Source organism: Triticum dicoccoides, chromosome 5B (assembly GCF_002162155.2).
Source record: "Triticum dicoccoides isolate Atlit2015 ecotype Zavitan chromosome 5B, WEW_v2.0, whole genome shotgun sequence".
Classification (NCBI taxonomy): Eukaryota; Viridiplantae; Streptophyta; class Magnoliopsida; order Poales; family Poaceae; genus Triticum; species Triticum dicoccoides.
The window spans coordinates 285,722,493-285,734,861 of NC_041389.1; the positions used below are offsets into that span (position 1 = coordinate 285,722,493).

The 12,369-nt window shown below is 47.5% G+C and overlaps 1 protein-coding gene across 1 annotated transcript; it reads left to right on the plus strand.

Annotated features, from left to right (window-relative positions):
• The first annotated feature begins 989 nt into the window (after positions 1 to 989).
• LOC119308460 (WRKY transcription factor 22-like) lies at positions 990 to 3,267 on the plus strand. The gene is made up of 2 exons (XM_037584593.1): positions 990 to 1,562; positions 2,568 to 3,267. Exons 1-2 carry the CDS (start codon positions 1,108 to 1,110, stop codon positions 3,124 to 3,126), a joined length of 1,014 nt encoding a protein of 337 aa, XP_037440490.1. The 5' UTR covers positions 990 to 1,107; the 3' UTR covers positions 3,127 to 3,267.
• Positions 3,268 to 12,369: the final 9,102 nt, after the last annotated feature.

The following is a 12,369-nucleotide window of genomic DNA, read 5'->3' on the forward strand; positions in this document are numbered from 1 at the left end:
ATAGCTCATCAAGTTATAAAACATACCCAATTATGTATCCACACTTGCATGATACAAAAAAATAGGGCCACCTATATATCAGTTGCTCGAAAAAAAAATGCTAGTCAGTTTTCAGCCGTTAGATTAAAATGCGATTGCTGCTCCTTCTTCCTCCTTTCGGCCTTCTTCCTTCCTTCCCGATCTTGTTCAAGTCTTCCTCTACCCTCTCCTCCACCGATGACAACACGGTCCTATTACGGATGAATGTCTTGCCAAACCCTTGTTGACGACATTGCTATCGCGTTTAAGGAAGCGCCTTTTTCATTGTGACTTCCAGTCAGAGTAGACAACCTCGAGCTTGGCCACGGTGTCCCATGTGTACGTCTCGTGCTCGGGCGTTATGTAATCCGAGCAACAATCAAAATAAAAAGGCTCCCTTCTCCACCCGTGATGTGGCGGCGCCCCTGCCTGAAGCGATGTCCTAGCAAGCCCTCGGCCGGTGATGCCCCAACCGATCGTGTTGTCCAGCTCGGACATTGTCTACTCCGAGCGGCGATCAATAGGAACACCGCCCTCCCCTTCTCTCCAAGCTTGCCCGCGTCGTCCCCGTCTTCGGCAAGACTCTAGCTAGCTCAGCCTCGGAGCTGCGCACCGCATCGCCTTCTCTCATAGGAAATCAACTGGACATTTGCTTTCTTGAATTGCCTATAATGTTTACGCGGGAAAAATGATATCATGTGTATATTGGCGCGTGCATCACGTACATATGGGACAAGAAGAGCTAACCCTATCATGCATATGCCCCCTCCCTCCCCGCCACGATTTTCGCTTCGGTTGTCCCCACACGCACACTGGGTTGGATCCTCTTCCTCGTCCCCATCAACATGGAAGGACCGCCACGTGGGTGTGTAAAGTCTGTGGGCCCACGTCTTTTGTTGACGTTCAGCGCACCGAGAGATCCTGATCCTCTCTATAAAGGAGCCTCCGCGACTTCCAGAGTCTGAAGCTACCGGAGCAACCAACACCTTTTCTTTCCACGTCTAGCTTGTCTGATCTGAGCAAGCTTAGCTAGCGTCATATACACACTCGTCTGCGTGCCGCACGTACCATCGAGCTATCCGAACTGAAATGCAGAGGAGCAGAGGTTGTGCCCCGGGCGGTGAGCACGGCTGGGCAGCGGCGGACGGCGGGATGCAGCTGCAGCGCCGGGAGAGGGAGCTGGTGGCGCAGCTGCACGAGCTGCTGTTCCCGTCCACGTCGCCGTCTCGGAGCGGCGCCTCCTCGTGTTCTGGTCCTGCAGCTGACTTGTACTGGGAGCACGGCAGCCCGCAGGTGAAGGCAACCGCGTCGTGCGGCGGAGGCAAACGGCGCGGGGGTCGCAAGAGAGTCCGGGAGGATGAACGGCACGAGGAGGGGCAAGGACAACGCGGCGGTGCTGCGCCTGCGACGAAGGCTACTACTCGTTGCAGGAGGAAGAAGCAAGGGGCAACGACGACGACGCTCGTCACAACGGTGCCGGATTTCGACGGCTACCAGTGGAGGAAGTACGGCCAGAAGCAAATCGAAGCGGCCAAGCATCCCAGGTAAATAATTTAATACTATTAGTACAACATTTGCTATTATCAGTTTCTTAAACTTGTAGCTCCACCGTACGTGCTAGTACTTTTCTCATCTTCTTCTTCCAGTCTGGCGGAGCTGGCCGCCGGGGTACAGCGAGCACCTGCCCTCCTGATGTTTTATTTTTGAACCCCCTGCCCCCTGATGTTAGTGTGGCGGTGATGGCAATTCGAGAGATGGTGACGGCGGATGGTGTGCTGGTTGCTATTGTAGAGAAGGGCCTCGTTAATAATGGTGGAGGCGGCACAAGATTTTAAGTTGGAAGGAGATGGGGAGGATTAGGGTTGAAAGAGAAAGAAAATCACAACCATTTATTCTTATACGGTTTTGCTAAAGCACATCTGTGCCCTAAATATTGCACATCTAAATCTTATGTAGTACTTGATTTCATCCGGAGATTCGTGCATGGTATCATTCTTATAACTAATGAAAGGCTGAAATGACTCATGACCCAATATTTTGCCCATGACAGGCCACCCTTCAATTTAACGACTAAGTATAGTAGTATCATCGCATGCATGCATGCTTTAACCTAACTAACAAGAAGATTAAGTACTCAATGCTTTCGCTAAATTTGTAGTACAATAAATTGTATTCGCTGTATAAAAACATCAGTGCTTTTGATCCTTGATTTAGAAACAAAGATTTAATATATTTTTTACACTCTCTTATCTCAAAACGTGGAAAGCCATGCAAGGGAGCCAATCAACCAAACTAGGAGTAGCTAAATATATGTCGTTTCGTTATCGTATCCAGACTGCTCGCTGTCTGTTTGGATACGTGCACCTATCTCTCGACAGTGATTCATAAGTTGGGACCCCCTTCATGTACCCGTGATACACGATGATGCATCTGACATCGATGGCATCATCAAGAAGACGTATGATGCTTACGCATGCTCGGGTTAATTAATTGAAGACTATAACAAGGACTAAAGCTAAATCGCTCTTCATCAATATGGCAACTGGCAGGAATTACTATCGGTGCACCAACAGCACGAACCAGGGCTGCCCGGCCAAACGAACGGTGCAGCGCAATGACGATGACGGCAGCGACGATGGACGGCCGAAGTATACGGTGGTGTACATCTCGGAGCACAGCTGCAAGGCGACCGAGTCGGCGGCCGTGCCGGTGATCCTCGAGACCACCGTCCGCACCGACACAGCAGCAGCTCCCAACGTCGCCGTCGTTCCCGGTAGCAGATCTGGTGCTATCAGTTCTGAGACTCAATCTCCGGCAAGCTCCTCGGATATCACATGGAGCAGCGGCGGCAGCGACGGCGGTGCCAATGTACCGCCGAGAGAGCGCGACGATTATTCGCGTATGTTCGCTATCGAGGATGACTGCTGGGGGTGGAACGCCTCGCCGCCGGCACCCGCTGCTGCTGCTGCGTTGCTCCAGGAGATGGACTTCGACGGACCGATCAGGTCGCCGGTGCACGTCGCGGCAGCGGACGGAAGTTGGATTAACGACTTGTTCGTGAACGAACCACCATTTGTTCTCAACAGCTGCCATTTGTTTGGCCTCTAGATCTTTAGATCTTTGCAGATGTTCATTATTGTCTATCCTTTTTCTCTCTCTATTTGATCACTCCAAGTTGAATTTCCTGTTTTTTGTTTAGATGCAGTGAAATAAAAAGGGACTTGTATAATGGTATACAACTTGTGCCTACATGCATCTACTTCCTCCGTTCCCAAATATAAGTCTTTCTAGAGATTACACTATGGACTACGTACGGAGCAAAATGAGTGAATCTACACTCTAAAATATGTCTATATACATCTGTATGTAGTTTGTAGCGGAATGTCTAAAAAGACTTATAGAGTATTCAGGAACGGAGGGAGTATATTGTTAGATAAATTAGCCTTTAGGCTAATCAACGTATGGTCCTAATCTCAGACTAGATCAACAACTTTATGCGGAAGCGTACAAACTTACAGGTACTTGGCGATATCTCGATGCAGCCCCTGTGTAGCCCACGGCTGCACCTTTGTGTCTCCAGTGGCGAGGAGATGTTGGGGAAGAAGCAGCACGGTGGCGAGGATGACAGCAGGGTTGCCGCAGGCACAGCTCTGCGGTGGCCGGTGGTGGAGATGGCCTTCACATACCTCAGCACATATTCAGGATCGGTAGTTAGGTGGTTTAGATCGATATGTCATTATCCATAATGAAAACCCCCTTTTCCTTATATATGTGTGTGTGCTGGGTACATGGGACCAAAACCAAACGTGTGGATGTGTGGTGTGCTTCCGATCATTGCACACCTGGGGTCAAAAGGCTCCCCTTTTCTCTCACGGTTTGTTTCAACCGTAGATTAATTCCAACATTCTCCCCCTTGATCGTAAGGTTAACAAACATCATAAGCCCATTCTTAATAGAAATAATATACCAAAGTAAGGTGTTCTAATGGCCAAAAGGTGTCATTAAACCTCAATACTTATAGTACACCATTCTATCTTGAAATGGATAACATATTACTTTATAGGAGTTGGTTTATTGAACGGTCCTCATTTTCAGGATCAAAAGGCTTTCCAGTAACCCCATGCCGGCAACATAATCATAAGTATGGGTGGCAAGCCTTCGATAAACGGATCCGTAAAACATTCAAATGTTCTCATACGCTCAACTTCAATAGCTTGATCCTGGATTCTATTTTTCACAACACTAAACATATTGTCAATGACTTTGGCAATGCCATTCAACTTGTTGTTACTCGCATAGAAAACTGCGTATCATATTGCAGTAGGTGGTTAAAAATATGTTGTCTACCACCATAATTTCGGGAATAAAATTTCTTGACATATAACCTGCCCAGTAGCCTCTTAACACGCCACATAATTAAATACATATTTCTAATGCCATCAGTGTCATTAAGGAGCTTTTCCACAATATAACTCCATATGCAAGAATGAGGATGTAACGTAACGTGGAAACTTTAATATCCACATATCTCGCATAAACAATGTCTGAATAACACAAGATATCAAGGTTATCAAACTTCTCATTAGTGAGCATGTAAACTTTATTGCCTTGCATATCTACAAGGCTGTAGCGGTTTTTCTACTGGTCCATTTCTGGACTTACTTCTATATTTGCCAATTATCCCGATCATAAACAAGGGCACGTTCATACCTGAATACACATACTGCTTCTGACAACCGAAGCATAAAGGAATCGACATTATCTGATCAGTTCATAATGGTTCCTTGGACACCGAAATGTCCACCTTTATTGCCCTTAAGTGGTAGTACTCTAATTGATCTAAGATGATGGTTTTCGGTTAATGATGTGGTAGTCCTGATTGATCAAGTGCATCTCTTATTTTTGCCCCTATGTCATGTTAATGCTATGATCAGTAGCTAGCAGTTTTTCTGATAGCACATAAATTTTAATTGTTAATGTTCATGGTTATCAAGCCTTGATCCGAATCAAGTTAATATGAAGTAAAAAGGTATTGGCTCGATTAGCAGTGAGAAGGAGGGGAAATCGCAAGAAATCAAAGAAATCCGAATGGCAATCTTCCCCTAATCCCCAAATCCCAGCCCAGATCAACATATATCACAAGGCACCTTAACTAGGGTTCGGTGGGAGCCACTTTCTAGCTTACTGGAGCATAGACCTCACTGACGCCTGCCGGCACCACCTCATCCTCACGATCTCCTCTTGGGCAGAATGTTGCCACCATTTTCCGCTGCAACCCCGAGGAGCGAGGTCTCTACCCGACTCGCGGTTCTGGTTCCTGAGCCGATGGTAGGACTTCAATTTAACATGTTACTATGGTTACCGCTCCTTAACTTTGCCACCATCACTATATCGGTACTAATTTCTCAGTTTGTGATCTCATACACGGGAAGAATGGGATTTAAATCGAATACTAAAGAGAAACAACCAAAGATGGCGACCATAGTCGTCCCATGCATACGAGTGGAACTCATATGAGCTCACAACAACGCGTTGGCCCAGATCATCAACACTGAGGCATGGCTCTAAAGGACCTTAACCTTCACTCTCCCAGCCACATACATCCACCGCGAGCGTATGAATTCACACCTGGATCGAGACCGATCGACGGGTTGCCTCATAAGCATTGACTTAACCCCCAAGACTCTTGCTCGAGAATCCAAGCTTTGAGAGTAGCACTAGTAGAAAACCACCCATTAGTCCCGGTTCGTAAGGGCCTACCTCCACCCATTAGTCCCGGTTCAAACACGAACCGGGACCAATGTGCGTCCACGTGGCCCTGTGCGCCGAGCCCAGTCAGGGGGCCTTTGGTCCCGGTTGGTGGCTCCAACCGGGACCAAAAGGCATCCACGCGTCTGCATTCCAGTGGCTGGGGTTTTTGTTTTTTTGAAAGGAGGGGGGTTGGGGGTTTTGGGGGGTTAATTTAGGTGTTTCGTATATTGTGTTAGCTAGCTAATTAATAGAGAGAAGTGTCCTCTCTTATGTCCGTGCTTGGTCGACGCTACGTAGTATATATACATAAGTGATCGAGAGAACCATTCAGTACAGAAGTTCGTCATGCATACCGAGAGAAGTGATCGATCGACCTCTCCTTCTCCAAGAGATCAGTCGAACAACAAGTTTTTTACTGGCTACATACATGTACAATATGTATAAGATCTCTTAATTACAAACCCCTAGCATTTGAAATCAATTTCCACATGGTATTCTCCGGCTTTACTGATGACGTGTTCAAGAAAGAATCCCGCCAAATTGCTTTCATGCGATCTGGTTCTAGGAGTTCATCCTGCATCTGCCACGTCTAATTTGAAGAAGGGGGTTAATTAATACATATATATGAATGAAACTCAACAGAAATGATGGTGTAATAAAATGAAATTGTGAATATTATTGCTTACGCACTTCATATTGTCTTCTAGAGTAGCCCCGCTTGTTTTTCAAAGTCGCGTTGTGGATGAACTCGCACACGTAGTATCCACAGAAATCATTCCCTTCCTCCTGCCACAAGCACTTTACGAGAAATAGAGGTCAATCAAACTGATAAGGAAGCATTATAAATGGCATTGATGAAAGTATAGCTATAGAATCAACGGGAGATGCGCACAACTAGCTAGCCAGTAGTACTTACTTTCGGGTATATATATCGCAGCTCCTTCGGCAGTCCCGGAGCTTGTGCGGTGAACTGTTTCCAAACCCTGCAAGACAAAGAAAATAATTATTATTACTTGAGATATCAGGAAATAAACAAAAAGTTGCTGATATGGTGTGATAACGATCGATTGAACTTACTTGCTGAGCATTTCAGTCAATGTCCGCATAGGTGCTGGGATCTTTCCGTCTCGAGTCTAAGACGGTTACTAGTCCACGCTCAAGCTTAATCTCCAGAAGAATATAGTGGTACCTGCGCACGCATGCATAACTCATCAATTACATTACTATAACCTCGCTCGAGTAATAAGGGAAACCGAATATGCACACGACAGTAACACTCACGGGCCGTTGTAAGGAAAGAGTATGGTATCTTTGTTTTGATTTTTGATCAACGATTGTAGCAAGTTGTCCTTGGCCTCTTCGACGTTCTTTTCAACCAGAAATACATCTATGATATTTGTGTTAATGAACCCAATATCATAATTTTCTTATTTTTTGCACTCGACGATCTTCAATGTGCATAATATATTGAGGATAATTAATTATAAATACATGCAATGAAAGAGCCGAGCTAGATATAGAGACTTAATGACAGAAATAGTACTTACAGGCAGTAGCAAAAGACTATTAATTTATCGAGGGCCTTTTGATTGAAGAACTCGAAGAACTCCTCAAATGGAACACACAACAGATCATTTGAAATGAGGTCGTGCTCCTCTTTAATGTTCAGATACAAACTGTTCTGCCCCTCAGACTCTCTGCAGGTTTTCATGTACCAACTATGGAATCTTCGCATCATTGTTGTCAGAGATTTTTCATCTTTGACGAGAGGCTTCCCGTACTCGTATCTGAATTCGTCCACCTCCATGAAATCAGGAAGTGCATCGTCAGGCAGGTAATCTTCAAGATTGCCATAACCGGCCACCGTCCCCGGAGGATTAGACACATTGAGCGGGGGCCACGATTGTTGTGCTTGTTCGCCGAGCTGGGCAATTTTTTCCCCTTTGCTCGTTCTTTTAACCTTTTATCACTGACAGTAGTTCCCGACCGCTTGGCCTGGAGATATGTCAGTTCAGTAATGCGCTCATAGTTGGTTCTCGGCGGAGACTTTGCTGGTTTCCTCAGGGCATCAAGAGTGCGCTTTGCTTTCACCGAATCTACCTTCTCCTCCGGAGGTGGATGTCTCTTTGCTTTCACCCCTTCAAAGAACTCATTCACGTGGGCTTGCACGATCGTATTGTTTTCCTCCTTGGTCCTCTCGTACGGTAACTTCTCTAGAGGCTTTAGAGGTGGACCGTATCTGTATTGCCTCTCTCCTCTTCTTGTGCTGCTAGATGCCGGAGCAGACGGAGCGGCTGCGACGTCTGTCTTCTTTCGTGCTTGCTTACGAGGCGGAGGAGAAGGACTACGACGCGCCGGAGCAGCCGGGGCGGCGGCGGGTCTCTTCCGCCCTTGCTGGCGAGGCGGAGAAGGAGGAGGCGGAGTGCCGCCACGCGCCGGAGAAGGAGGCGGAGTGCCGCCACGCGTGCCCTGATCGTCACCCGCCGGAGGAGGAGGCGGTGGAGGAGGCGGAGTGCCGCCGCACGTGCCCTGATCGTCACTCACCGGAGGAGGAGGCGGTGGAGGAGGCGGAGTGCCCTGACTCGCCGGAGGAGGAGGAGGATGCGGAGGCGTCCAGTTCAGAAGGTTGATGAGCTCCTTCCGCCATAGGCATGGAGTCTTCAGAGCAGAACCCAGCCTAGTCTTCCCTTCACCGGTAGGGTGCTCAAGCACGAGGTCCTCAAATCCCTCCGTTATTTCATCCACCATCACCTTAGAAAATCATTCTGGAATCGGCTGGCAGTGATAAGTTGTGCCGGGTCCACTAGGATAAACTTGGCCAACAGCCGCCTTGACCTTCAAATTCATTCATCGCGCCATAATGTGGCAATTTTGAGACTCCGTGATACCATCCACGGGATAGCTGGCAGGAGCCGTCAAGACATGCTCCGGCTGAAGCAGCTCGATGGAAGCCACGCTGCTTCTCCGCTGAGATGGCGGGGTAGCTTCGGGGGAAGCTTCGGCAGGTCGTTTGTTGTGATCTGCTGCTTCTCGTACCTCTTCTCGTTCCTCTAGCCCCATTACCCTTTCGTGCAGCGCCTGCATTTGGTCCTGCTCCAGTTTCTTCCTCCTCTCATGGGTTTTGTAACCCCCTGCGTCCGGAAAACCAACCTTCCACGGAATGGAGCCTGGCGTGCCTCGTGTCCGTCCAGGGTGCTCAGGATTCCCAAGGGCCATTGTGAGCTCGTCCTTCTCCCTGTTTGGAAGGAACGTCCCTCGTTGCGCTGCATCGATATAGTGTTGAAGGTTCTTGACTGGTGTTTGCAGTTGCTCGTCCGTCCACTGACACTTTCCTGTTACAGGGTCCAATGTTCCGCCAGCCCCGAAGAACCAAGTCCGGCAACGGTCTGGCTAGCGCATTGTCTCTGGTTCGATCCCTTTTTCAAGCAGATCATGCTCAGCCTTGGACCACTTAGGCCGGGCTTTGAGGTAGCCACCTGACCCCGTGCGATGGTGAAGCTTCTTCTTCGCAGCATTTTGCTTGTTTGTCGCCGGCATCTTCTTACTCTTTTCCGATGTCTTGTGGGCCACAAATGCGGGCCAGTGATCTTTGATCTTCTCATATTTGCCGATGAATTCTGGTGTCTTTTTTTTCTCGACAAACTGGTTCAGCTCTTTCCTCCACCTCCTCATTAGGGTTGCCATCTTCTTAAGAGCACAAGACTTGATTAATTGCTCTTTAACTGGCTTCTCCGGATCCTCCTCTGGCGTTAGGGTGAAATTTGCCTTCAGCTCAGTCCAAAGATCTTCTTTCTGCATATCATTGACATAAGACACCTCAGGGTCTTCATCCTTAGCAGGCTTATACCATTGCTGGATGCTGATCGGGATCTTGTCCCTAACAAGAACCCCGCACTGAGCAGAAAATGCCTTCCTTGTCCGGATGGGTTCAGTCGGTTCGCCGTCGGGCGCGATTTCTATGATCTCAAACTTTTCATCCGAGCTCAACTTTTTCTTCGGGCCTCGTCTCCTTACCGAAGTTGTGCTCGATCCGGAGGGCTAGAAATTATAAGGAAGAAAGACGAGAGTAATTAATATGTGTACATATACCAAAACAATGGATGCATCAATTAACTAGTCAGCACGGGCTTAACTAATATATATATACCTGGCCGGACTCGGTTCGGTGACAGGAGCAGTCAGCACGGTCTCCTTCTTGTACCTCCATTGTGTCACCGGAGCCATCATGAACATAGTCCTCTTCTTGTACCGGCATTAATGGGTCGAAGCCATCATGAACATAGCCCTCTTCTTCATCCAGTCCTTCCTGACCATCGGTCTCGTTGAGAAATGACGCAACTTCATCACTTCCTTGTGCGATTATTTCCCCCAACATCGCTTCTGTTTCTTCGTCTCGGGAGTGCTCCATAGTTTCTGCAAATATTTACAACATGTCAACTATTATTCAAACATGGTACAGATGGATATATATATATATATATATATATATATATATATATATATATATATATATTAGTGGCAAACATAGAACTAGCTAGCTAATCACAATAATGAATCATGTTAGTGGCCTCGACGCTGCTTCTCTAGGGTTTGGGGTCGCCTCAACACAACGCTTCAAGGGTTTGGGGTGGCCTCGACGACAACGCTCTTTTAACTTGATAAATTTGGGTGGCTTAGAGAGAGTTAATTTGTCGGGTAGGGGCGCGGCGGGAGGGGGTAGGAGACCAACATCATTTTCTCTCTAGGGTTTGGGTGTCCTCGAGAGTTTTGGTCGAGCGAGAGGGCCGAGGGGGGTGCTGCAGTTGTATAAGTTATCACGGTCGAGATGGGGTATATATATCGACCGCCCCTCATGTCGAAGTTATCTAGAGGGGGTTATATCGACAACGACGCGACATACATATACATGGGAAAATAATGTTATCGGGGAGGGGGTATCGGTACCACCCCCTAGCTCGTGTTGAAGTTTCTTCTTTCTCCTCTATTCCTTTCTTTCTTCTTCTCCTCTTCTTTTTCTTCTTCTCCCTCGAGAAAGGAAAATAATTAAGGAAAAGGAAGAAAAGAGAAAGAAGGAAGAAGGAAGAAGAAGAAGAAAAAAAAGAAGAAAAAAAAGAGGAGAAGAAGAAAGGAATAGAGGAGAAGAAGAAAAAATAGAATTTTTTTCTTCTATTTTTTCTTCTTTCTCCTCTATTCCTTTCTTCTTCTCCTCTTCTTTTTCTTCTTTTTTCCTCTTCTTATTTATTTCTCCTCTTTTTCCTCTCCTCTTTTTCTCCTTTCTTCCTCTTCTTATTTTCCTTTTTCCTCTCATTCTTTTTCTTCTTCTTCTCCCTTCTTCCTTCTTCCTCTTTTCTTCCTTTTCCTTATTTTACTTTCTCCTCTACACTAACCTAAAATGCACTAACCTAAAATCGATATCTACTAACAACCTAAATATAAAATTAATACATATATGAAAAAACATATATAAACAAAAAAATGCTATGAACATTATATTCATACATACATATATAGCCACATCCATTCATCATATATATAGCTACCACATACATATATACATTATATATATGAAAAAAATGCAATGAACAAAAAAATACACTTATGAAAAAAAATACATATATACTTGCATATATGTATAAATTTTTGCATATATAAACTTCTGCATAAATAAAAAAAGAGGAAAGGGCGCCGGCGGCCGGACCGAAGGCGGCGGCGTGTGGTCAGGGCGACGGCGAAGGGGTTGGGGAGGGGGCGGCGCGCGCGGTGACGGCGACGGGGTCAGGGAAGGGGCGGCGCGCGCGGCGACGGCGACGGGGTCGGGAAGGGGCGGCGCGCGCGGCGACGGCGACGCGGTCGGGGAACGGCCGGTGGCGCGCGCGGCGACGACGATGGTGTCGGGGCCAGCAGGGGCGGCGGGCGCGGCGACGGTGTCGGTGCAGTGGCTCGGCGGCGGCGACGGCGAGCTGGACCAGCCTGACGGCGTCGGGGCAGGGATCGGCGGCGACGGCGATGAGGAGCAGAGGCATCGAGGCGAGAAGAAATAGATGGGTTTTGGCGAAAACTGCTAAGTCCTGTATATATAGCAAGAGCATTGGTCCCGGTTGGTGGCTCCAACCGAGACTAATGCCCCCTTTAGTCCTGGTTGGTGCCACCAACCAGGACCAAAGGCCTCTTTTCAGTAGCCCAAAGGGCGGGAAGCTTCGGCCTTTGGTCCCGGTTGGTGGCACCAACCGGGACCAAAGGCCCCTGTGCTGCCCGCATCGCGGCCAAAGTTTAGTCCAACCTCGCTAGTTGAGAGGGGCAGCAGTGGTTTATAAGCCCCACTGCCGCACCCCTCTCGAGCTCCTCTCCACTGCAGGCTTACGGGCCTACTTGCTACTGCTTTGCCTGATGGGCCTTCTGGGCCTACTGCGGGCCTGAATCCTGGCCCATAGAAGGGTTTCAAGTCGTATTCAGGCCGTGGGGGCCCAGTAGGAGGCATTTTTTTGTTTTTTGTTTTCCTTACTTATTGTTGCTATTTTTATTTTTTTCCAGTTTTTTTGTTTTGTTTTCTGCATTATTTATTTTCTTTTCTTTTTTGCTTTATTTTTTAATTCTTTTTGC